This window comes from Bison bison, unplaced genomic scaffold (genome assembly GCF_000754665.1).
Source record: "Bison bison bison isolate TAMUID 2011002044 unplaced genomic scaffold, Bison_UMD1.0 scf7180017864368, whole genome shotgun sequence".
NCBI lineage: Eukaryota > Metazoa > Chordata > Mammalia > Artiodactyla > Bovidae > Bison > Bison bison.
In genome coordinates, this window is record NW_011494940.1 from 2,942,535 (window position 1) to 2,968,010 (window position 25,476).

The 25,476-nt window shown below is 51.1% G+C and overlaps 1 protein-coding gene across 4 annotated transcripts in view; it reads right to left on the reverse strand.

Moving 5' to 3' along the window:
• The window catches only part of RGS6 (regulator of G-protein signaling 6), a 192,008-nt gene that overhangs the window by 4,628 nt on the left and 161,904 nt on the right, over positions 1–25,476 (reverse strand). The window contains exons 14-16 of one of the 4 annotated variants that reach the window (XM_010855814.1): positions 21,502–21,591; positions 17,371–17,424; positions 10,469–13,623 (exon numbers count right to left, since the gene is read on the reverse strand). In XM_010855814.1, the coding sequence (XP_010854116.1) occupies positions 13,540–13,623; positions 17,371–17,424; positions 21,502–21,591 (228 nt within the window). In that variant the 3' untranslated portion in view covers positions 10,469–13,539. Of the gene's footprint in view, positions 1–10,468; positions 13,624–16,577; positions 17,425–21,501; positions 21,592–25,476 lie in introns of those variants that run through there. The other 3 variants (XM_010855815.1, XM_010855813.1, XM_010855816.1) reach the window with 3 other exon arrangements.

Genomic DNA, 25,476 nt, shown 5'->3' on the forward strand with positions numbered 1-25,476 from the left:
GGGGGAAACCCAGATTCCTCTGCTTGAGGAACTAGAACTTGCAATAGAACTAATTTGGAACATGATTTCTAGTCTCCATCGATCCTAGCCGATCACCTTGTGGTGACACACAGACATTTTTCATCCCTGCTAATGAAAAATGGTGTTTTGCTGAATAGGGCTTATGAGGTGACCTCAGCAGACAAGACGTAGGAGGCCCCAGAGATAAGCTGTCCTTTCAAGGAGACTGAAAGTTTACCTATGAGTAGTTGATGCTCAAGTCCATAAACGAGGAGTGTGTGTGGAGTCACAGGTCTGCAGGGGACTCACTGGGGAGAGCGGTCAGCCCCTGACTAAGAGCTGGGTAGAAAGGAGAGGTCCTGCTTGCGTTTATCAGGAGGTGGAGGCCAAGGACCTGCCCGACTTCCTAGGTGACTTCCCTGGAGCTTGGTCACCCTGGTGCCCCTTCTCCATTGAGCAAGGCAAAAGGGATGATTTCAAAAGGAAATGTAAGGAATTCTGCGGCATCTCCTTTCTCGATGATGGTTAAAATTGGGGTGAGAGTGCCATTTGCTCGGGATAGTTTAGGGCTGAGAAGCTTTGTCAGGGGATTGTGGGAAAATCCACATGTGATAGAGAATCCTTTGAAAACACTTTGACTCTCCTCTTCCATCATCAGCAAGATGGGCAGATGAAGTGGGAACTAGCCAACGGTTACCCACAGCTGATCCATGGCAGAGCTAGGCTGGAGCAGCATCTGGGGAAGAGAGGTTGCTTCTGGCTTTCTCACTCTTTGAGGGGATGGGAGTGGGGTGGGGCTGGGGAGGGGGAGGGGTAGGCCCCCTGTGGCAAGATCCTCTCCTGGGGTCTGTGTTACTCCTGGGTCCTTGCTAAGCTTTCTGATCTCTCTCAGGAGCTGAAGGGCATTTTATTTGGTTTTAAGATATTTTCTTCATTCAACTGTTTAAAAATCAGATACCACAAATATAAAACAACAAGTCCCCAAATCAAAAGATAGGTTGAAACTGAATTAATTAAAAAAAAAAAAAACTCACTGGATAAAGAATTAATACACAATGTGCATGCATGCTAAGTCGCTTCAGTCATGTCCGACTCTTTGTGACCCTATGGACTATAGCCCACCAGGCTCCTCTGTCCATGGGATTCTCCAGCAGGTACACTGGAGTGGGTCACCATGTCCTCCTCCAGGGGATCTTCCTGACTCAGGGACCGAACCTCATTTCTTATATCTCCTGCTTTGGCAGACAAGTTCTTTACCACTAGCACCGCACATTAAACCTATTTAAAAAGTAAGGAATATGGTCAAAATAAAAACAATGGATTCTTCTGTAACAGCCCACCATCTTATGTACAGTAATATAAATAAGTAGTCACATTTTCTCATGTCAACAGTGGGTCTGTGGACTCACGCATGCTGAAAGCAATTCCCACAAAATGTTCCTGGAACAATTACCAGGTTAAGACACCTCACTCTACTCCGTATTGGCAACTAGCAGTGCTTTATTTTTTAACTTATTTTTTAAAATTTAGCAACTATGAGTTGCCAGCCCTCCTGTCTGAACTAAATGTGAGAGGACCAACCTCTATGTCCTACCTCCCAGGGACTTTCTGTTTGAATTTTTTATTCTTGCACGGGGTGGCATTGCTCCCTCCTTTTTCAAGTGCCCCCCTATTGTACTCGCCCAGACCTTGATGGTAGCAGCATGGGGACGGTCCCCTTACAAGAGACACAGGTTAGCTGTCAAGGACAGTTACCCACGGCCATCCATTGATCAAACATTGAGCAGCTGTTGTGTGTCAAGTGCGCTCTGCCTTTGACAGACACCTGCGCCCATGTCCACAGCATCCTTGCCAGTTAGGTCTCCCTTTAACACCTGCTGGACACATGAGGTTGAGCTACTAGCCTGAACATATACAGCTGGTCAGTGGCCTTGATGGCTCATCCACCGTCTCCTTGGTACATGACCATCACTCCCAAGGAAGGGGACAGGTGGGAATGCTCAGGACTAGGGACTCCTCCAGGCCCACCCATACCAGGCCACCTCTCTGGGCAGGCCGAGGTGATTTTCTCAGCCTCACTGAGAAAGAAGCTTCAGCTCTTGGGCATAAACTTGAGAACATCCAGGATATTTCTGCTCTGCCTGACGGGCTTCCCTTTGACTTTGGCTGCTGGACTAAGCTGAGGCACAGCTCACTGCTGCTTGGTGCTCATGGATTTAAAGTGGTGGCTGCTGGACAGGCCAGTGAGGCTGCCACTTCTGTTTGTGACCTTGTGTTACAGGTGCTGATGCCCCTGGGATCTCCATAGCAACAGTCCTGGGAGGAGAAAGGCAGGTGTGATGTTCACCTTTCCTAAGGAAGGGCAGGCAGATGCTTCACTCCAGTTAGAACCAAATCCCCGCAGCAGGCTGGCTGGGGGAAGCCCTTCCTAGCTGCTGTTCCTGGCGTTCCTGACTCCTGTCCCCTCATCACGCTCATCGCCTCTGGGGCTTGCAAAGTTCGACCTCTACCTGTTAGTTTTGGTGGGTGATGGGAGAACTTCCTCCACAGTCCCCATCTGTGCAGGGACAAATCAGCCACTGGGCAGGCACGAGGGATGCCGAGAGTGACAGGGGCTCAGCAGCTGTGCCCGACATGGGTGGCACGATGCCCAGGCACAGACTCCCCAGCCTCCTGTCCAAGTTGTGCATTTCCACTTTCCCTGCTGCGTTTTTTTCTCTGTAGGCAGGAGAAATCCCCTCTTTCAGTACTGGATCTCTTATCTCCTTCCTCTAGCTCTGATTGAATAACCCCGGTGCTCTTTCTATAAGCAGCCTGCCCCAAGTTCTCGGTGGACGCAGGGGTGGAGCAGAGGCGGCTATTCTGTTCACAAGGCCCCTCAATAGCATGCCTTCCTGTAGCTGGTTCTGGGCTTGCCTCTTCCTCTCCTCCTCCTCCTTAAATGTACTTTGGCATCTCTGCGTTGGTTCACTCCAAGGTAGGCAAGGGCCAAAAGACTCAAGGAACAGGGACATGGCTCAGTTGCAATTGGCAACAACTTGACTCTACTTTTTTCCCAACTAGGAAGTTCAAGTGACCCAACTACGGCCACAGGGGAGAGCGCTGCTGAAGCTTAGTGGATGAGACAGCAGGGGGGTCACTGGCTGGGCAGTGCATTTGATTCTTCTCAGGACCCATGAGGACATCAAGGGCACCCCACCCTCCTAAGGGCACGTCTCATCTCCTGTAAACACATTCACGCAGAACACATCCATGGGTTGGGGTCCTTGGTTAAGCCAGCTGCCAAGGCAGGGTTTCGAAGGCAGAGGTGGTCAACATGCTGACTGTCTCCCACTGCCCCAAAGCATCATCTTTCTGGGGATGTCCAGGTTCTTTTAGAAGCATATGCAAAGAGGGCTGACTCATTTTCTCTCTCCTCCTTATTATCAGGAATGCAATTAGGTGGGCATTTATCAGACAGATATTCCTAATCTGAAAAAGTACAACAGGGGACAGGTCAAGCAGCATTTTTCAAGACATCTCTGGGTTGATGGAATTCCTAGCCACTGGGAACCTTCTTACTTCCCTCTGAACCCCTTTCACATGTCCCTGCAATGCTGGACAGGTGATGAGTTGGTTCCTTAGCCCTCTTCTCCTCTGGTGGTCTAGCAGGTAGAAAGGTAAGATTTTCCGGTTTCCTACAGGACTTGGCCCTGGGCCACAGATGAAGAGTAATGGAAGCGGTAAGGTGGGGACTAAGCTTAAGGATGCTGCTGTTGGATTTAAAAGCATCTTCAAAGGTAGTGGGCATTTCTGCTAGGGGCCCAGGAATGAGTGGCAGGATCAGCACCCAAAGACATTATTTGAACATTGCCTTTGGGACAACAGACTCATCTCCCTGCCACTTCTGGAGCCCTTGGCTTCTTGCTTCTCAGGAAGAAAAAACAAAAAGAAAACAAAAAACTATAGTGTAAAAAAAAAGGGAACATCAAAAAAAGGATGCTGCTAACTGTCCATGGAACTAGGGCGCGAGAGCAGGAGGGGTGGGTGGAGATGAGGCCATGGACACACAGATCGTCTCTTCTGGTTTGGGGAGCACCTTCTGTTGCAGAAGGCCCCCAAGGAAGGTTAGAGCGTGCGGACGCCGGGATCACTCACCCACTGCTGGAAGGAAGCCGCCTCGGGGGTGAAATGCAGCGGCCATTCTGACTCTGCGCCAGCAGCACTAGGCAATTGTGTTTTTAGGAAGGGAAGTGAAGAACAACTTATCCAGCTGAAACCGTGAAGACCAGTGGCTTTAGGGGAGCCCCTGCCCAGACGCGCACCCAGCAGCAGCAGCAGCAGCAGCAGCAGCGGGCAGGCGGTCCCCCCACGGAGGCACAGGCAGGTGTGCCGCGTGTGTGCTGCACACACCATACACTGGACACGGAAGCGTGCAGCGGCCAGGCAGCACATGCACTGGTGTACGCAGCCGTGCACACGCCCATGTGCGTGTTTACACCACAGGCACTTACAAGAGCGTTTCGTGCAAGGTTCATAAGCAACCACGTGTTTGGCTGTAGAGCTTTACCTCAGACTCCTAAGATGCCCATCTAAAGCATTTACCTTAAGAGACATCTATAAACCCGATTTTCCTCAGGACAAAGCCATTTGTGTCAGAGGAAATGGCTTCTGTGCTTCTGTTTCTGTCCATACTACAAGTAGGGGGAGTGTGCTCCCCAGGGGGCTGGTTTACGAGGGATTTCAAGGCATCCCTGGATTTCAAAGCCACTTGGTCCTAACTCCTCTGACAACCCCTCTTTGTAGTACAGCACTTAAAAAAGAGAAGCCTCTGTTTATCTGGCAGAGGAAACAACCACGCACGGGAGGCTGCGTGGCTCAGGGCGGCTCCAGCCGGGCAGCGAGCGGCAAGGTGACGGTTTCTGGGAATGAGGCTCTGCCATGTAGGGCGCCTCCTCTGGAGAACTGGAGTTCACGCTCTGCTAGGGGAGAACTAGCTTTGGTCTGGGTCTGGAAGCAGGAGGCTTCTTAGGGTCCTGCACCTCAGGGGACGGGAGCAAATGCCAGATCCTGGCAACATAGGCAGTGCTTCCCTGGTGGCCCTCCCCATGTCCTGGCACCATGCTGCTGCAAGCCCCGGAGTCCTACAGCTTCTTGGGAAGAGCAAAGGGGCCCTGGGAAATAGACCACAGGGCAGAAGCCGGTCTGCTTGGTACCACAGTCCCTCCGTTCTGAGGGAAAGCAGAGAAACCAGCTCTCTGAGTTGACTTTAAAAATAAGACAGTAATAATAGCTACCATTTATTGAGTAGGGTCATGAGCTGGTTGCTCTAATAAATGGATGTGCTTTGCACATACTGTCGTATTTGAGATATCTGTGTCCCCATCCTCAACTGCTAAATAAATACAGTAATACCTACTTTGCAGAACACTGTTGGAAATCAGATAAAGAATAAGAGCTAAGCGTGGGCTGCAGGTAACATCATCATAATAGAAAATAATAACAATACAAAGAGTTATGCTCGAGCTTATATACTGCAAACACTATGCTAAGCATCTTATGTATTTTTTCCCTCCTCATCACTTACTCTCTCTTTTTTTTTTTAATTTGGCCACTGCCTATATAGCATGTGGGACCTTAATTCTCCAACTAGGGATCAAACTCACACCCGCTGCATTGGAAGGCTGAGCCTTAACCACTGAACCACCGGGGAAGTCCTTGATCATTTCCTCTTATCTCCCTTTTACAAGGTGTGGAAACCTAGGCTTGGAGGTGCTGCCTGAGTCACAGAGTTAAGTGGTGGAGTTGGAGGAGAACCTAAGTCCCTCTCAGGCCAAGATCTGCATGACACGGATGCCAACACTGTGAGCACCCAAGACACGGCAGCTGTTTTTGCCATGCCCTCATTTAGTGACGGGCTTCCCTGGTGGCTCAGACGGTAAAGCGTCTGCCTGCAATGTGGGAGACACGGGTTCGATTCCTGGGTCCGGAAGATCCCCTGGAGAAGGAAATGGCAATCCAATCCAGCACTCTTGCCTGGAAAATCCCATGGACAGAGGAGCCTGATAGGCTATAGACCATGGTGTCGCAAAGCGTCGGACACGACTGAGAGACTTCACTTTCATTTAGTGACAACATCCACCCCGGGCAGCAGGCGTCACTGTACCCCTTGGGCAAGTGAGCAACTTGCCTGGGGTCTTATCCCAACTCCAGGTGGAGAAATAGAATTCAACTGGGCCTGCCCAACCCCCAGCTCGAGCCCACTCTCCACATTCTGGTGGGCACTAAAGGGACGTTGTTCTCGGGGGCAGAGCTAGTAGGTCATCTTCAGTAGGGGATGAGAATGCAGTTGGGGGAAATATCAATGCCAGGTTTTCAACAGCATTTAACCCCAGATGGTTGGTGCTACTCAGTCATATCCCAGATAGCCAACTACCAGCTGGCTAAAGAGCTGTGCGATGGTTCAGGGCAGTCAGCTCTCAGGGGACAGTTGGAGCCTCCAAAAGAGACTCCTGTCAGGGCAAGATGCACCTTGCTGGGTAGTTCTCCACACAGTCCTGGGGAGGATGGAAATAAAGGGGACTCAGATATCACACCTGTACAAAGCTGTTGAAGGGCAAGCTGGGGACTCTGGTGGCCACCCTGTCTCTCCCCCACCCCTACCACATGCCTTCCTGGTGATTCTTCTCCTAACATCCTGCAAATCTAGAAACAGTTCAGCAAAGCTGTGATTGAGGGCCAGTAAATAATGGGCTCTGAAGCTGTCATTACCAAGGAAACCATCCTTGAGGATATGACCACAGGATGGTGACCCCTGTCAAATGCTAAAGGTTGGATCCTTTACATATTTAGAACCTTCCACCATTGTCGAGGACAGAGAATCCACCAGCAGTTCCCCTTTACTTTTTGCTGCAGCTCCTAAGGTTCGATTGAGTTTTGTGTCAACTGCTCCATGTCTATTTCCCAACTTAACCTGCTATGATGTAAATGCCAGGTCCTCCATCCTTACTTGACAGTCCATCTTTTTCCATTAGGGGTGGGGATTCAGATGCACCATGCTCTTGGTGTAAATGAGAAAGGCCAGGGGGCAGGGAGTAAAACCATTCTCCAGCCCTGTGAAAAAGTACAGTCACGCTCCCCACTCTGGATCTCCATATCTCTCTCTCCCCTACCTCTGATATCCAGCCATTAATCACCCACAATAGAGTTTTAAAGGCCTGTTATGAGGGGACACGGGAGAAGGAAATGGCAACCCACTCCAGTATTCTTGCCTGGAGAATCCTGTGGACAGAGGAGCCTGGAGGGCTGCTGTCCATAGGGCCGCACGGAGTCGGATACGACTGAAGCGACTTAGCCTGCATGCATGCATTGGAAAAGGAAACGGCAACCTACTCCAGTGTTCTTGCCTGGAGAATCCCAGGGATGGGGGAGCCTGGTGGGCTGCCGTCTGTGGGGTCGCGCAGAGTCGGACACGACTGACGCTACTTAGCAGCAGCAGCAGCAGGAGGGGACATAGTAACAATCAACTCTGACTGGGCTTTCTTTAGCTTCAAAATGCATCTTATTAAAACTTCGCTGACTTTATTGGCATCGCCATGTTTAATGAGAGGCCTCAAAGAATTTGAAAGCAAAAGATGAGGAGAGGAAAACGCCATAAGCTGTAATCACCATAATTATACAATTCCATGATGAGGTGGAAAGCAGCCTTGGCAAAGCCTGGGAGAGGAGGGAGTGTCATTTGCAATCAGGTTGGTCCTCAGGACAGTGGGAAAGAATGTGACAGGATAGCCCGTCCCTTCCCCGAGTTGGGCTGAAGATGAGTCCTTACGGCGGGGCCCAGGAGGAGGGGCCCATGAGCGTAATTCCCCTTGCTCTAAGGTCTCAGGGGCGTGTTCTGCTCTTGGCCCGGCTGAGAAAGGTGGCTGCCAATTTGTCCACTGGAACCAGCAAGTCCTATCCGGTAAAGGTGACCGGCTCGATCTTCTTTTCTGCTCTCAACAAAACACCCTTTCTGGATGGGGATGATGTCAGGCCAAGCTTTCTCCAGTGCAGAGCCAGGGAACCCACCGGCTGTGCTCAGCCTCCCTGAGCCCATGGGTACGAGTGTCCTCCGCTCACTAATCTCCTCCCAGGCATTTGGGGAGAGAGCCTTGTTGCCCAGGGCTCAAGTGATTGGCTTAAACAACCAAAAACAAAAGGCAAGGATGACGTTGCCTTGCTTGAATTGCAATTGCTTGAGTTGCAATTGCTTGAAGGACAGCAATTCCACTTCTTGACAGTGGTCCTGCTCTGACTTTACCATAATCTAGCTTTAGTTTTTCCTTTGAGGTAGAGTCAAACCTGACTCCTCTGGATCCTTCTTCTCCAGTCTCAGCAAACTCACTCCATTTGATCTGTTCTCCTTTCCCATAGTTTATTTATAAACCTATGATAACATGCAGTGTTTCACAATGTTTAATGCATCTGAGGATTCTCCTTGGAGGAGGTGGGTGGAATCCAGTATAGAACCTGCTCTACAATATCCCTGGCCATTCAACATCTGACTGTTTCCAGGGAGCTCCCTGTTCCTTGAGGTGACATATTCCACCCCTGGGAAGTTGATACTGTTAGAATATTCTTAGTAGAGTGACCCTGCCCATGTCTTCTATCCATTTGTTCTAGCTCTGTCTGAAACAATCCAGAACTGCCCACTCGCTCTGGGAGACAAACACACAGATAGCTCCTGATGGAGTCTGAATCTCCTTGCATGCGTGCTAAGTCACTTCAGTTGCGTCTGACTCTTTGTGACTGTAGCCCACCAGACTCCTCTGTCCACAGCATTTCCCAAGCAAGAGTACTGGAGTGAGTTGCCATGCCCTTCTCCAGGGGATCTTCCCCACCCAGGGATCGAATCTGCGTCTCTTATATCTCCTGCATTGGCAGGCAGGTTCTTTACCACTAGTGCCAGGGCAGGACATGTTTATCTACTTCAGTTTCATCTGACTGGGCTTCCAGAGTCCCCAGCTATTCTTTTCTAAATTGTCTCTAGTTTGTTGAAGTTCCTGATAAAATAAGAGAGCTTGGAAACACGATTCAACACAGTCTAGAGCAACACAGAGAACAATGGAGCACTTCTGACCATTCCACTTTGTTATTACAACCTAAAGATACTTAAAAAAGTGACTGCCTCCCACTTTTACTTCTATCAAGCTTGCAGTCAACTAGAACCCCCAGAGTTTTTAAAACTTGAATTACAGTGAAGGCTAGGAATGTCATCCTGTAGTTGTGAGACTGAATTTTTTTTTTAACATAAATTTTATCTGGTTAAATTATACCTGGTTGTTTGGACCCATCATTCCACCTGAAGGAGATGGTCTTAACATGGCAGACCATACTACCTGTCAAATGAGCACTACCTTCTAGGTGTGCATCTTTGAATATGACTGGCATGTTTGTCTCTTCATCTGAGTCATCAAAAAGGATGTTGGACTAGACAGGGCTGTGGCTGGACCCTTGCGGCCACAATCAGAAACTGCATGTCCCATGGACATAGATCTATAAATTCACCAGCCATTTGGACACTGGCACTGCCGGGGTAGCTATACACTCTCCACCCCGTCCTACCATCCCATCCCTTGAAGTGAAGTGAAGTCGCTCAAAAAAGTCCAACTTTTTTCGACCCCATGGATTGTAGCCTACCATGCTCCTCCACCCATGGGATTTTCCAGGCAAGAGTACTGGAGTGGATTGCCATTTCCTTCTTGAACCCGGGTCTCCTGCATTGAAGGCAGACGCTTTACTGTCTGAGCCACTCCCATCCCTTGGGGAGCCCAAAAACAAACACTCCAGGGTCTTTCTCTCCTAGGCCTTCGGGTAATATCACTGAACTGAAGATCCCACTGCTCCAAGCTCTTTTCAGCTCCCCTGTGGTGTCCCAGTTAGCATTCTGCCTCATAGCAACATTTTAGGGATTGTTCCTTCCTATGGATTTGTATCCTGCCTTTCTTCCAGAATACCGCGCTTCCCAGTTAGAACCAAAGTGCTCATTTGCTCCTTCAAACAGGGAAGACTCCCACGTTGCTTTTCATCAGGAGCTCATTTTGGAGGAATGCCACGGCCATCTTACTTCTCAGCCTTTGAAGTCCTTAGACCTTGAGCACTCTGACTTCCAACCCTCCGGTTTGGACACAAACAGAATTGGGTCTCTTCTCCCTGACCTTGACATTGGCAGTCTGGTCTGCTTCCTGCTACTGCTGCTGCTAAGTCGCTTCAGTCATTTCCGACTCTGTGCAACCCCAAAGAGAGCAGCCCACCAGGCTCCGCCGTCCCTGGGATTCTCCAGGCAAGAATACTGGAGTGGGTTGCCCTTTCCTTCTCCAATGCATGAAAGTGAAAAGTGAAAGTGAAGTCACTCAGTCGTGTCTGACTCTTAGCGACCCCACGGACTGCAGCCCGCCAGGCTCCTCCATCCATGGGAGTTTCCAGGCAAGAGTACTGGAGTGGGGTGCCATTGCCTTCTCCGGGTCTGCTTCCTAGGTTCCTGCTATTCCAAAGCCTGGCTAGTGCCCGGAGGTTTCTCTCCTGCCCCTTGTGTGATGCCACATCTCCCCTGGCAGGTCCAAGGCAGATTCTGTCCTGGGCAGAAACGGGCAACCCGTCCCCCACTCAGGCCTGCCCTCCCTGCTGCTCATCCTGCCAAGCGCCCTGCCGTCGGTCACCTTCACCCTCTGCCTTCTCACTGGACAGATGGGAGCCCTGGGCTGTCCTCGCGTGGCTGCCTGGGGACAGGTGCCAGAAATCTGACTTCACAAGTGACAAGGAACAGGCTGAAATCCCACAACCCCATCAGCCACTTCTCAAGTGGGAGCTCCTTCTAGAAGGACGTCTTTCCTGAGTTGGTGGGGGGTTGAGGGGAGGTGGTAGGAAGGCTCTGTTACGGCAAAGGGCTGCAGGTCAGCTCCCGAAATAGCTTCCCGCTTGGCGCATCCATCCCCGGCTTGCCCCCAGCCTGCCTTGCGGGAGACTGGCAGGGCTGCGATTTGGATCGGAATCAGTGGCTGTAAACACACAGCTGTGCCTTTCTGCCTCACAGGAGTCTTTCACTTGACTGCTCGGCACATTGGGGTCTGGGGAAGGCAGGAGCTGGCTGGGTGGGGGAGAGTGAGGAGGAGGGAGCGGTTTTTGCAGTGCCGAGCTCTCCCCTGTGTCCAGGGGCTGAGTCACTGGTGCACTTTTGCTCGAGTGGGCACTCCGCAGGGAGAGGGTTTTTGGCTGCTTTTGGTTGACAGATGAACCATCAGCTACAATAGCTGGGGGCTCCTCCTTCCCAGAGGAGTGGCAGGGTCTAGGGCTGGGTTTCTCAAAAATGACCACCTCTGACCTTTTTGATAAATAAAAGTCTCCCCGTTCCCCAGGGTTTCAGAAAGACCTTCTCCAGGGCCCTCATGGAGAACCATTTTATCTCTTTGTCGCCTCTGTATCCTGCCAGCCAAACTGATTCAGCCATCTTAACATTTTATCGTTGGTTTGCAAAAATCAGACTTTTACATTTTCCTTTTCTAGCTACAAAACTAAAAGAGTAAACATGCTTTTTCAAACTTCACTTGGACCCAAGATGGAGACAGAGGAATAGAGACTGGAAGAGACTTAACCTACGGCTGACTGTGACCAGGATAACACGCCCTCTTGTGACCTCTTTTTGAGCATCTCTGAGAGGACAGTGGCGAGCCAGCCCAGAGGTCTCCAGGGACCCAGAAGGGGTGGTTGCAGGAGGGCAGCAGCGTGACGCTGAGGTCCCCCGATGCTCACACTTCATTTTTTCCCATGCCCTTGCCCCATGCCCAGGGTGACGTGGCAGTACCCGCATGGGGCCCACCTTTTTGCCCAACTGATCTCACCCCACCTCCCAACACACACCCAGCTGGGCATCCGTCCCAGAAGGGTGGGCACTGCAGCACTGGCGTGGTTGACAGGATGTGCGGTGCTTAACCTGCTCTTTGCAACTTCTCTCTCCCTGCCGTCCAGGGGTCACGGTGCGGAATGAGCCCCAAACGATGGAGGGATGGGGCCTGTGGGGTCAGGGGGCTGCGGCACTCAGTTCTGCCAGTGTTGATCCTCAAATCCTTGTCAAAGGATTTTAAATGGACACCGAACTCAGTTCTCTCCTTGGTTTAATTCCCAGCCTCCAGGGTGGGCAGCCACTTTTCGGGCAAGCTCCTCTCTCATCTGGGGGATGATTAGCACAACTCGAAAATCGCAGGACAGAGAGAAGCACAGACCAATAGAACGTCCCAGCTTCAAAGGGTCCTAGAGATGATTCAGTCCATGCCAATGTACACAGGACAAAACCAGGGCTCAGAGAGGGCTAGCGATGGGCCTGAGGTCACACTGCTAGCAGGCTGAGGCTGGAAGCAGGAGTCACCCTGGGCACGGCTCTGCAGAGTTTCCCAGAGTCCTAGGGGAAGTCCTCACTTCCTAGGAGAGACCAGTTCATGCTTTCCCTCCCAAGCACAGCTGTGAAATTCACCTCCATCTCTAGGCAGACCCGGGTCTCACTGCTGCTCGATCACAGGGTTCTGAGATCTGATGGGAGCAGGCTGGCACTATATAGCCTGTGACCCTGACATCCCAACGGGGCCCAAGGACTGTGTGCAATCAAAAGCAACTCTAAAGATTTTTAGCCAACCATTCCTTGTTGAAAGGATCTGTTCGACTGAGGTCAAGGCCCTCTAGGGGCTCTGCTGTCTAGGTGTTTGAGAGCTCATTTCAGCAGAGCCCAAGGCTCTGCCCCGACAGGCTGAGGGGGAGGGGAAGCCGCTTCCAGGCGGGGAGAAGGCACTGCTGTGTGTGGGTGGGTGGAGGGGGTGGGCTGATCACCCTGACTGCCTGCCCTCTGCCTTGCCTGGAGGGCCTCAGCCTTCCACTTCCGGTTCAACACCTGGGCCTGGGGCTGGGGGTTTCTGCGTGCAGAGCTGCCCAGAAGGTGGGGGGAGGTTACTCTCAAGAGCTTTTCCTTGGCTTCTGGGCGGGGCGGGGGCAAAGGGAGATGGAAGGCGGGTGACAGCTGGCTCCTAGGGCTTCCTGGTCTCCATCTGACTTCCCCGCTGCATTCCTTGGCAGGCAGGACTGAAATGCTTGTCATGGAGATGCCGCTTGGTGCATGCCAAGGCTCCCTCAGCTCCCGGCCCTTGCTGTTTCAATTCCTAGGAGCACCTTGGCAAAGACCAACTGTGATGTTTTCTTAGGAGAAAGATGAACACCTGGTTCTCATCTCTGCTCTCCTCTGAGGCCTCCAGCACCAGCTGTTCCTTTGTCCATCTTGGGAGCCTGAGGCTACAGCCGATGAGGCTCTCAAGAGGACAGTTGGGGCTTCAGCTGAGCGCCCAGGCCAAGGTGTCCAGGGAGGCTGATGCCACCGTCCCTTGGGGCTGCCACTTCTAAGTTAAGTGCTGTCCCTGGTACAAAGATGCGGAGGACTTTTTCTATCTTCTCCTCCTCAGAGTTCCTCCTCTGGAGTTCTCAGCAGATGGCTTCAGCCACCACCCGAAGAGGAATAATCCAGTTGCTGCTGTTGAGTCTTGGCTAATGGCCCTTTGCTACTTCTTGCCTTCCTCCCACACATCCTTCTGTCCTCTGTGTCCGAGTTGGCCCTTGCTTTGCAGTAGACTGTGAAGGAATGAGCACGCCTAAGAGAGAGCAGTGGAATGGACAGTCTTTCCCCTCTGGCCCCCTTCACACCCTCGAGGTCACCTGTTGACTGCAAAACCAGGGAGATGGCAGAGAATGGCAGGCTGGTTGGTCCTGAGCAGTGCGAAGTGGTCTTCAGTTAGAGACTGAAGGGACTTCCAACCAGAGAGTCTGAGGAGGAGATGGAAGGCAATGCAAACACAGTCGACAGAAGCTTCCTATTATGGCTTTCATATTTTATAGCCATTGTGAAAGGACGCTTCCCAGTGCACAGAGCTGGAGGAAAGAGGCTCCGTTCATCTGATCTGAGGCCATGTCTGAGCAGCCCCCCACCCCCTCGCTTTAAGAACCTGCTATGTGTCACAGCTCTTCCCGGGCCCAGGGCTCTTGTGACCAGGGCCCCCCTGTATGATGGTGTGAGTCATCCACTGTACAAGGGCAGATGAGGGTTGAGAAGGGGCTGAAATCCAGCTGCACTTTGCTTGGCCAGCTGGGCATCTGTGGGGTTGGGCCCATCAGAAGGATCCTGTTTTCTGCTCTGGATAAAGATGCACTATGGGCTGGCTGCACCATGCCATGGACTTTGAATGATATTTGCTTCTGAACTTGGGCTGGCCCTATCAAAAAGCAGGCCTTTATGCCAGCTCTATGGCTCTGGGTGGCCAAAGTACACAGTGCCTTGGCACAGCATAACCCCTATTTGCTACTTGCTACTCCAGTTCTGCATGACTCAGAATGAAGCTTCCATTAAAAGGAGCCGTGTGAAAAACAATGCCTCTGCTGGGGATCGTAAGGCTCCTTCTGCACTCAAACTAGCATGGCTCCAGCAGCTTCTATGAACCATACTGAACTCCCTTCTAGGATTCCATGTCAAAGAGGGCCTCTGTGGCCTTCCACAGATAATCCCTCCATATCATGATATAGGAGTCTTAGAAAGAACAATTTGCTTTCTCCAAATGTTCCTCCTTTACTAAGAAAAGAAAGAGTACTGCCTGGGAGAAATGTTGGACCCAGATTCAGTCTTGATAAGAAGTTAGCCGACCAAGATAATGAACGATCTGGATCAACATTTCCTGTCACCAGTTAGTCCTGAATGGCAGCTGGCCTCACATCCCTGGTCCAAGGACTGCCCAGCTTCACTCCCTCATTTTCCCATGAGGTGGATGGTCTTTCTTCATGTATTTCCCAGGACCATTATTGCTATTGTACTAGCCTTTCATTGGGTTTTATAGTTTACAGTATACAGAAGATGAAATATTCATGTAGACCTTCTTTCAAAGAAATCAAGCACTTTATGTATATTAGATCCAGAAAATGGCTATCAAATTGCAAGACATATTGGCTGACTAGTTAATTTTGTTTGATTAGAATACTGGGCTGTGAAAATGACATTCTTAAGCCTCAAGTATTCTGAGAGTTGCTACTGCTCTAGAGCTGTGGGTCATTTCCTCAAACTCAGCCTCATCTGGTTACCCCAGGTGGTGTTATCCCAAGATCACAAGGAGGATGGATGGATCGAAACAAGTCCATCTCTATTTCTACTACTGGAAACAAAAAATCAGAATGCATGACCCTTTAGAGTCTTTATAGAAAAATAACAGGCAACTTAGGAATGTTTTGGTTTGGAAGGTTGGGCTTTCTCTCATATAGATTCTAAAAATCTCAGGAGCTTAGGAGATTTTTCTCCTTCAGCTGGCCCTGAAAACATCTCTCTAAGTTCTCCCAGGTGTACACTTCAAATGCTTGGAAGGTGTCTGGTGCTTTCTCATTCCAAACACTTTGTTAACAGACCTTGGAGAACCACTGAACCAACACCACTTCTGGGAAGAAGGGACGTCAATAAATGCTCCTCGCGGAGCTGCATCGAGATCATGTTTGCTCTCCCAACACCCACTTCTCATGAAAAGCAGCCTAGCGAGATCTGGATGCCTCATCTGAGGACCAGGCTTCTTCTCACAGCCTCAGCCCACGTGGTCAACCTGAAGGGCCTGCCCAGGGTTGCAGGAGTTTTGCTTTCTCCATAATATACTCTGGGTTTGTCAACAAAATCCCTGACCTCCACTTGCAGCCTCCAGGCCTCAGAAGAGAGGGAACAATGAGTTCCCATCACTCTCTATCAGCCATCAGGGATGGAGGGACTCCCACGGCCTTGCCTCCAACAGCCCGTGGCAGCTTCTTGGTGCATGAAGCTGTATGGCTGCGGCAAACCAGCCATGAAGACAGACAGGGGATCACAGGCCTGACATTCTGCAAGTTCTGATTTCTCATGAGGAAAGACCATAGAGAGAGAAGACCAAAGAAGAGATGGGATGAGCACCCATATTGTAATTGCCACCTACTTGAGTTGCTGTGAAGCTGACATCTAGCAAATTCAAAACTGTTTAAATTTGGTTAAGATGCATCTAGCTATGCCAGGTAAACGACCAGGTTGCTGTCCACCCAGAATTCTTAGAATTTATGTTAAAAGGATAAAATAAAGATACTAATCACACAGTAGTCAGGTTTACAAGGACTCTCCCCTGCAGCAGAGGGAGGAAAAAGGCAAGTTAGCATCAGTGGGTTTCTACGCTTTGGGAAGCGAAATTTGACAAATTCTATGCGTGGGATGCTGGCTCCCTGGCTGCTCGCTGGTTCCATGTGAACAGTGCAAGTTGGGCTGTAGGAGCTCAGAAGCTGGTTTCAGGAAAGAAGGGGACTGGCTACTTCCCGTAGGGACTGGCTAAACCCTATACCTCAGTCTTACAGAGTATGTGTGTATGCTGTTGCTTCAGTGTCTGACTCTTTGTGACCCTATGGACTGTAGCCCGCCAAGCTCCTCTGTCCATGGGATTCTCCAGGCAAGAATACTGGAGTGGGTTGCCTTGCCTTCCTCCAGGGGATCTTTCCAAGGCAGGGATGGAACCTGCCAATGCCTCTTGCATTGGTAGGCGAGTTCTTTACCACTAGAGCCACCTGGGAAGCCCAATCTTACAGAGAACATTACAGAAAAAGGAGATGAGTCTGTGCTTGACTGCAGACCACAGTTCAGAATCTGCACCGGTCACCACAGGGATGATCTCCCCACCACGGCCACGCCACCCCCTGGCTACTGCCCTGTCACGCTATGCAAAGGAGGCTAACAAGGGGCTGTCAGGGACATGGGAACTCATGCAGAGGCCACCAACACACACATACACGCACACGCACACACGCCAGCTGGACCTCACCGCCAGAACCCATGCAGCACGGCCGCCTCCTGCACACGCAAAAGCCACCGGCACAGCAGCAGCAGCTAGCCTCCCGCACCCGCGTGGCTGCCAGAGTCCCAGAGGGAAATTTGGATTTTTTTTTTTATGAGCTACAGTTCTGAGCCAATTTATTTCATGGTCCAGCTAGATGGCCTTCTCCCTGGGCTGCTGCAGAAGGTGCATCCACTGAGCAGCCCCAAGGGTGGGGCAGGGGTGGTCCTTCCTTCTTGAAGCCCCCTTGCACAGGAGAGCAAATGTTGGGCCAGGGGCTGGGTGAGGGGGGGGAGGGCCGTGCACCCGTCTGCAGGGGGAGCTGCTGGGCCTTTTGTCTTTTGCAAACCGGTCCCTAGGAGAGAAGCCACCGACACTCACAGAAGACCATGGGTGGGTGTGCTGAGGGAAGAGCACTGGGCTCCCTCCCCTCCCGAAGGAAACGACAACCACCACCGAGAAAAACGGAAAGAAAGCCAAAAAACCAAAGAAAACCAGCTGAACTTACCACACTGCGAGTGAACTTTTCTAAGGAAGTTCTACGACCTTGCTCACTTTCTGGCTTTAGGGAAAAAAAAGATAGGGAGAAAAATACAGAAAAAAAAAAAATTCTTCAGATAACACATGGATTCTAAACAGCAGCAGCCGCAGCTAATGAACCAAAACAAAAGCAAAACAGGGCGGAGGAAAAAAAAAAAAAAACAGGAAGAGAGAAGCAGCCAGAGCTGTATGCAGGAGTCAGTGGGAGAGACAAGAAACAGAAGCCCAGGAGAGATGGGGCTGCCTCCTCAGAGCAGCAAGGGGAGAGGGCTGTTTGCTTCTAGAAGAGTCATTCATCTTGCTTCTGGGCTGGAGTGGGAGCCACCGAGCTGGGAGCCAGGCCCTTGGGAACAGTTGGGCGATGCCTGATCATTGCTTTCAAAGAGCCAAGCCCCCGTGCAGGGAACAACTGGGGGCCTCAACCGGGGACACAGTCCAGACCAGCTCCCGGGGCCAGTGGGGTGTCGGGAGGGATGCTACTGAGATGTCAGGAAATGGCCGTGCGCAAGGCGAGGTCATCAAGTCCTCCGTGAGTCTGGGTTAGGACTTTCTCTGAGATCTTCCAGCCAGAAAGTTTGCTAACTTCCAGGACATCCTTGAGGCCCCCTAAGGACGCTCTTTCTGTATCCTGAGATCGAGGAGGCTCTCTCTGCCCATGTCTTTTGCAACCCCAGAGGTCTCGGGTCTCAGAAGGAGTATTCTGGACAGAAAATACTCTTCCGGTACCTGGGCAGGTGACTCCTTCCAAGGTTTACTCATAGCAGGCGGCAGATGACAGGCAGCTCAGGAGCCTCCTGGGGAGTCTCAGCTGAGGGCACCCCCTCCCTGCCACCCCCACTCCCCCCACAATACACAGAGAAGGAAGGGGGGCAAAGCCCTGCTTACTCCCCAGGCCAGGCAGCTCTCCTCTATGGAGAAGGGGGCGTGGCATGTATCTGACCCTTTCCCCAGGTTTCCTGCTTTTCCAAGGGGGGAGGAATTACATCCCAAATACCTGCTAGTTTTTCCTAGAGCCCAGTTCCGGGGTCCTGAATCCATGCCTGGGAAATCTGGAGAGTACACACACTCATATGGACACACACTCACAGACACAGACTCTTACATGGACACCACACTCAGACACACAAAACACACACTCACAGACACATACACTCCCATGGACACACATACTCAGACACACACCCTCATATGCACACACATACTCACAGACACACACAGAGCAAATAATGGAAGTTAGAGAGCTGAAGAAGCAGCTGGGGGTCTGTGGGTCTGCAGGACGTGCTGGAAGCCGAGGGGGCAAAAGGCAGTCACTGCGTGTCACTGGGGACAAAGTCAGACGGCTTCCTTGCCATCATGTGCTATCCCCTAGGCTGGCTGCTGAAGACAGAGAGGATACTGCAGGAGGAGAGTGCGACACGAACAACACACAGCAGCAGAGCCAGGCTGGTCTTTGTCCTTCAGACACGGCACTGAAGGATATGTGCTGGGCTTGGCACCATACCCAGTCTGCACTCGGGGATGGCAGCACTCAGCTTCAATCCAGTGGGCAACCTGGGGGCCATCCATGTGGCTCAAGTCAGGCTGGTCCTAGGCCCCAAAGCTGGAATTCTGTGCCTGTCCTTCTCATTCCCTGGCTATCGAGTGGCTACTCACAGAGAGGGACCATCAGCCTGACTCATTTGGCTTCCTCTGCCTTGCAGAGGCCCTTGGAGCTGCCCTGGAAAATCATACTTAAGCCTCCTGGCTATGCTTATTCCCTCAGTCGTGTCTGACTCTTTGAGACCCCGTGGACTATAGCCTACCAGGCTCCTCTGTCCATGGGATTCTCTAGGCAAGAATACTGGAGTGGGATGCCATTTCTTCTCCAGGGGATCTTCCTACCCCAGGGATTGAACCCAAGTCTCCCACGCTGCAGGGGGATTCTTTACCGTCTGAGCCACCAGGGAAGCTGGAGGGGTCCTGGGGGGGTCCTCAAATTGTCCTGAGGGGTCCTCCAAGCCCAGCTCACCTGTCCCCCGAGGACTTGGCTCATCAGAATGACTAAGACAGTTGGATAGAGGATGGATTAGGGAGGAAGGATCGGCAGGCTGTGCCCCCACGGTGCATCAGGGGACTTTGTGAGCAGAAAAGTGAGGCCGCTTTACAGCCCGCCTCTTAGCTGGGACTATGGCTCACATCCCTTCATGACCTGGACGTGTCAATCTCATGGTGAGCCCACCCCTGGTAACAGAAGACACTCTGGGTCTACCTGGAAGTGCTGAGCTACAACTCCAGTCTATGCCTGGAGCTCAGGGGGAAACAGAAGAACATGTAGGCTTGTCACTGTTTTTAGAAACATCTACCCCCTGAATATTGAAAGGGCATTGGCTTCGACAAGAGCTTTCAACTGCCAAGGACACCCCTTGAGCGGGCTGAGATGAAAATTCTAATAAATTTCATTGGTGACATGTCACAGGCAGGCCATCTGTTCCTGCCTCACTTGAGTGACCTCCTCTGTGAAGCTTTTCTTGTACAGGAGGACTTGAGGACACAGGAACCTCTCAGTCCCACTCCTTGCGCAGCGGTGTGTTTTCCCTTTGCACTCAGACTCACAAGGAGACTGAACGGCCTCTGGCTTCTTCTATGTGTGTGGACATGCATGTGGACAGGCCCAGGTGACCCCAACTGCGGGAGCCCACAATTTTCCCACACTGGGATTGGTTCAGGGTCTCGAGCTGCAGGAAATAAGGAACGCTCACTGTGACCTTCTCCCCTGAGATCTGGGCTGCCGATACTAAAAGTCTTCACCTTTCTTGAAAAACTGGGTATCAGAACCATTATTTGGGGGGATGTCAGCCCGCTCTATCAGGGCCCCTCCACCTCCACCCTCCTGCCAGGGAGTGGCTGGAGGCTGGGCTTCACGTTGTCCATCAGAGGAGTGACATATGATGGAAAGGATGCAAGCCCAGAAAGCTGGGTCTCAGACACTCTGGGTGTCCCCCAAATCTACTTCTCTTTCTAAGACTCTCAGGGATGGCCTCAGGGCTACCCAAGGGCTCTCCTGGTCTAGGGAGTGACATGGTTACCAGCCATGTACACAGACAGGCTCCCAGCCCATGAGGTCACAGCACACAGAAAGAGGGGCTGCATGACTGAGAGAGGCCACTGGACAGTGTGTGGCTGGACAATCACAGGCTAGGGGACTGCCACCGGGAGGCTGAGAGGGAGAAGAAAGGGATGCACATGGTCTTAAGCAGCGAGGCACGCGAGTCCTGGAGTTTGGCGCGAGGAGAGCCACACTGAACCCCCGTGGAGCTCAGATCAGACCCGCAAAGTGCAGAGTGTTCACTGGCACACGAACCATGAGCCAACCCCCTTCCCTCACCCCCTGTCCTTCCAGCTCTGCCTTCCCTCCTCCCAGAAATCCAGCCACATTCACTCCTGTTCCAGTCACCCCTCACTGCCTGCATGTTGGGGGGGTGTCCCTGCACCCCCAAATCTAGACCCCGAGGGCTGCAGGGAACCAAGACTTCATTCAGAGTGGAGGAGCTAGGATGCCATTTCTTCTTGGTTGAAAGAAAAGGCAAATGCTCTGGGACAGGTGGCAGATGGGAGAGAGCAAAGGGCAACAACCCCAGGCAGGATTTCTGGTGCCCCATCACCCCAGAAGAACTCTAAGCCTTTCTATGCAGAGGGGGCTGCTGCAATCCTTGCCTCACACTCATCTTTGCGCGCTGATCAGGGCAGGAAATTCTGTGGGAGGGGGCTGGACCCGGCAGTGGTTTGCTCAGGGGTTCGCTGATGTCACAGCCAGCCCTCTGCTCCTGGGCTGAGCCGCAGGGGCCGCTTAGGTGGTCACTCCCTCCACCATGGGCAGACAGGCAGATGGAGATGCTGGGTACTGGGAGAGAGGAGGCCACACCCTGGACCTCAGCGGGATGGGCCGGGGTGGTAACAATCCTAATTGTCTTCTATTGGAGTGGAAGCAGGGACAGAAGGGAAAGAAGAAAAGGGAAAAGAAAGAAAACCCAAGGGATGGTATTCTCACGTCACACCAGCAGCAAGCAGCAGGCAAAGGTCAATAGAGCTAAGAAAGGCAAGGCTGCCCTTCCAGGGATACCTTCTTCTTGGCCAGCAGCAAGTCCTGGTAAGCATTGGACCGGAGGAAGCGGGCGTAGCTGTCACTCTTCATCAGCTTGTAGATGTGTTCCTGGGGAGGTGGGAGACAGGAAGACACAAGAAAGAACTGTCACCCAACACTAAAGGGAACTGCAACCCAACTGGCCACTGTTAGGAAAGAAACAAACAACCCAAAGTATGCTGGTGTGAACTTGGAAAAACAGGTAACATGCTTGCTTCGTTGTTTCTCCTCCCCGCCTCCCCGACTCAGAAAACATCACCTAAAACCTATTTTCTTTCTCAGCGTTAAAAGATCCTTGAAGATCATGTCCTGGAAGCTTTGTAATTGGGCCTTGGTGCCACATTGAGATGCACTGTTGCTTAATGATTAAAACCACAGGCTCAGCGATAAGAAGGAAGAAACTACCGATGATCCAACCACTTGGATGAATCCCAAAGGAATTATCATGAATTAAAAAAAAAAAAAAGCCCCAGAAGGTTTACACACTATATGATTCCATTGATGTGACATTCTCAAAATGACAAATTGTAGAAACAGACAACAGATGAGTGGTTGCCAGATTTCAGGCATGGGAGAGGGGCAGGAGGGGAGGGAGGTGCGGTTATAACAGACAACAGGAAGGGTTCTTTGGTGAAAGGCCAGTTCTGTATCTTGACACGTCTTACACATGTGATAGAGTTGTATAGAACCTCACACACACACACACACACACGTACATGTGAGTACAAGAAAAACTGGGAAATCTGATAAACTCAGGGGATGTAGCAATGTCAACATCATGGCCATGATACTGTACTATGGTTTTTGCAGATGTTACTGTTAGGAGAACCTGGGTAAATGGTATGTCTCTATAGTATTTCTTATAAGTGCTTGTGAGTCTAAAAGTATCTCAAAAAGATTAACTAAAAAAAGTAGTCCACAGGCAATGATGCAATTGGGTCAGTTAATGCACATCAGGGCCACCATCCCATCCCGGAAGAGTGCTCTTAGAGCCAGATCATGGGGTCTTGTGGGCAAATATGCCAGAGGCTGTGGCATGGTGCCCTCCTGGGCTCCGAGAGCCATTACATTCTGGCCATGGCAATGGATTTTACCCTTGACTTTTAGCTAATTCCTGTAGCCTCGTGATCCCTTTCTAATACATCTGTCCTCATTAAGGACAGGGAAAGCCAGGTTCATTACAAGAGGGAGCTTATCGATTGAAAAAGGGTTATTTATCAGTTGAAATGTAAGGTAGCACAGCTGCATGGGAAAGCCTGGTTGTCCCAAGAGAGGACCTGTTAAAAGGAGGGTGGGCTTTCCCTAGAGAGGGTGTGATTGTTAGGCGGGGAAGCATCTTCTCTGATGTACACTCCTGTCCGTCCCGTGAAGCTGGATAAGGGCCCCAGGGCTTGGAGGAATGAAGAGCTGGCCAGTGAAGAGGATGCTCAGTGGAAAGGCTGGACTTGTCATTAATGACCTCTTCCTCGGGTATTCTTCCCAGGGGATGGGTGAGGTAGAGACCTTTCCTCAGTTGGGGGCACCCTGTAGAGGTACCTGGCCATTTTTGAGATGCTGGTACATCCCAGAGGAAGCTGGGTTACATCCAGGGCTTGCTAAAACCCTCTCCCTACCCATCTCAAAAGAAAGTGAAGGCATGGACTTCCCTGATGGTCCAGTGGTTAAGAATCCACCTGCCAATACAGGGGACACTGGTTTGATCCCTGTTGCGGGAAGATTCCATATGCTGCAGGGCAAGTAAGACTGTGCACCACAACTACTGAAGCCCACACAACAGAGAATACTGTGCTCTGCAGTGAGAGAAGCCACCCCAAGAGAAACCAGCCTGTCTCAGTAGAGAGTACTCCCCGCTCACAATTAGAGAAAGCCCATGTGCAGCAAATAAGACCCAGCACAGCCAAAAAAAAAAAAAACAGAAAGAAAGTGAAGGCAGAAAGCAACCATCAACTTGGTGCCATGTGGGTCCCTCTCTGGCCATCTTAAGTGGGGGCACACGTGGACCCGTTTGGGCACCAGCTTCATTCTTGCACAGATGATCCCATGTTTACAAAAGCAGGGTGCAGCACTCCTCATGGGAATGGGACCACTGCAAGGAGCCAAGAGAAACGAAGCACTGGCTTCGATCTGACTCTGCTTTGATGATCCAGATATGTTCTGAGTTAATAAGCTTCATGAGAACACGTGTTGGTGAGTGTTTTCCTGCAAATTTCAGACAAAAATCCAGCCCACGCTAGTTTAAGTTCCTTGTGGGAGCAATGTGTTTTTAATCTCTTTTATGTGCATAGCGTCCAGTGTGGGGTTAAATGTTAGCAGAATTTATGCGGCTTTTTGGTTCACCAAAATACTGGTCTGAGCCTGCAAATACTGAGCAAGTTTACAGGCTCCATACTTGTTTTGGTTTAGATCAGTTTCTGCTCTCTGTATGGAAGGAGACGGAGGATCACATTCAACTCAGAGGAGGTCCCTATGTGGGCATCTTAATTCAGACCTAATTGTCTCAGAGCCCAGACCGAGAGACATCAGGGTCTTTGCATTTCTTGTCTCTTCAAAGTGGCCTAACATTTACATCTAAGGTATGAATGGAGAAGACTCTGGAGAGTCCCTTGGACTGCAATGGAATCAAACCAGTCAATCCTAAAGGAAATCAACCCTGAATATTCATTGGAAGGACTGATGCTGAAGCTCCAATACTTTGGCCACCTAATATGGAAGACCCAATTCATTACAAGAGACCCTGATGCTAGGAAAGATTGACGGCAGGAGGAGAAGGGGGTGACAGAGGATGAGATGGTTGGATGGCATCATTTACTCAATAGACATCAGTTGGAGCAAACTCCGGGAGATGGTGAAGGACGGGGAAGCCTGGTATGCTGCAGTCCGTGGGCTCCCAGAGTAGGACACGACTGAGCAGCTGAACAACAAGGTACAGATGCTAACCCAGAGCAAAAATGGCTCACTGTCTCCTTCTTCTTGTCTCAGGCATGGCTTCTGTGTGGCCAGCAGAGCCAGGTGGCTCCTGAGTCATCTGGAGAGGCCTGTCCCTCAGGCCTGGACCTTCTCCAAACCCCTCTCCAAGGCCACAGCCCCCTGCTTTTTGCTCTGATTTGTCACAAGAATTGAAATGCCCAGGAATATCACACAAAATTCCCCCTTCTGCCCCAAGAGGAGTAAGGAAACCTCTCCTAGCTCAACCCTTCTGGCCTTGAGAACAAATTTCACCCCCAATCCAGCTAATTCCTCCAACTCATCATAGGCAAGAAAAGCCATTGAAAGAAAGAATTTGTCAACTGAGAAAGAACAGAATAAAGCAGATGACTCAGTATTTGTTCCCCAAAATATTTGTTGAGCATTTCTTAGGTGCCTGGCATTGTGTCAGACACTGAGCTCACAGCATGATCAAGACAAAAGAGGTCCTTGCTGTCATAAATCTTGGATTTCATTGCACAAGGGTGTGCATGACTAACTGAGCTAAGGGCTACAAGGAAGAAGTTCAGGTTCAAGGTGCTATGAATGGGTAAAATTGAAGATGAATTCCCTGCCAGAGGTGGGGAATGCTGGTCCAACAACCAGAAAGAGCCTCGTCATGGCAGGAAGAGCTAAGGAGACAAGAAGTGTCTCGCAGTTCCTGGTTTGGTCAACCAGAGAAAGAAGGATGATCCAGGGCTGAGGAGGAAGGCGCAGCAGACAGTGGTCCCCTCTTCGGTGGCGGGGGTCAACATGGGTCAGAGGGACAGTTTGGGCTCTGCTCTTGTCCTAATGTCACGTGGCATCTTGACAATTTGTTGCCAAGGCCAGAGCCAAGGCAGGGATGATGTGGGGAGACAGTAAAGAGAACACGGCCTCTTGGAGGTGGGCTGCAGGAGGTGGTCGCACTCTGCCAACCCTATTGCTAGCTCTTGGCCATCACGATGACCATCTCAAATTTCCCTGTGAGGGAACAACCACAACCACAGC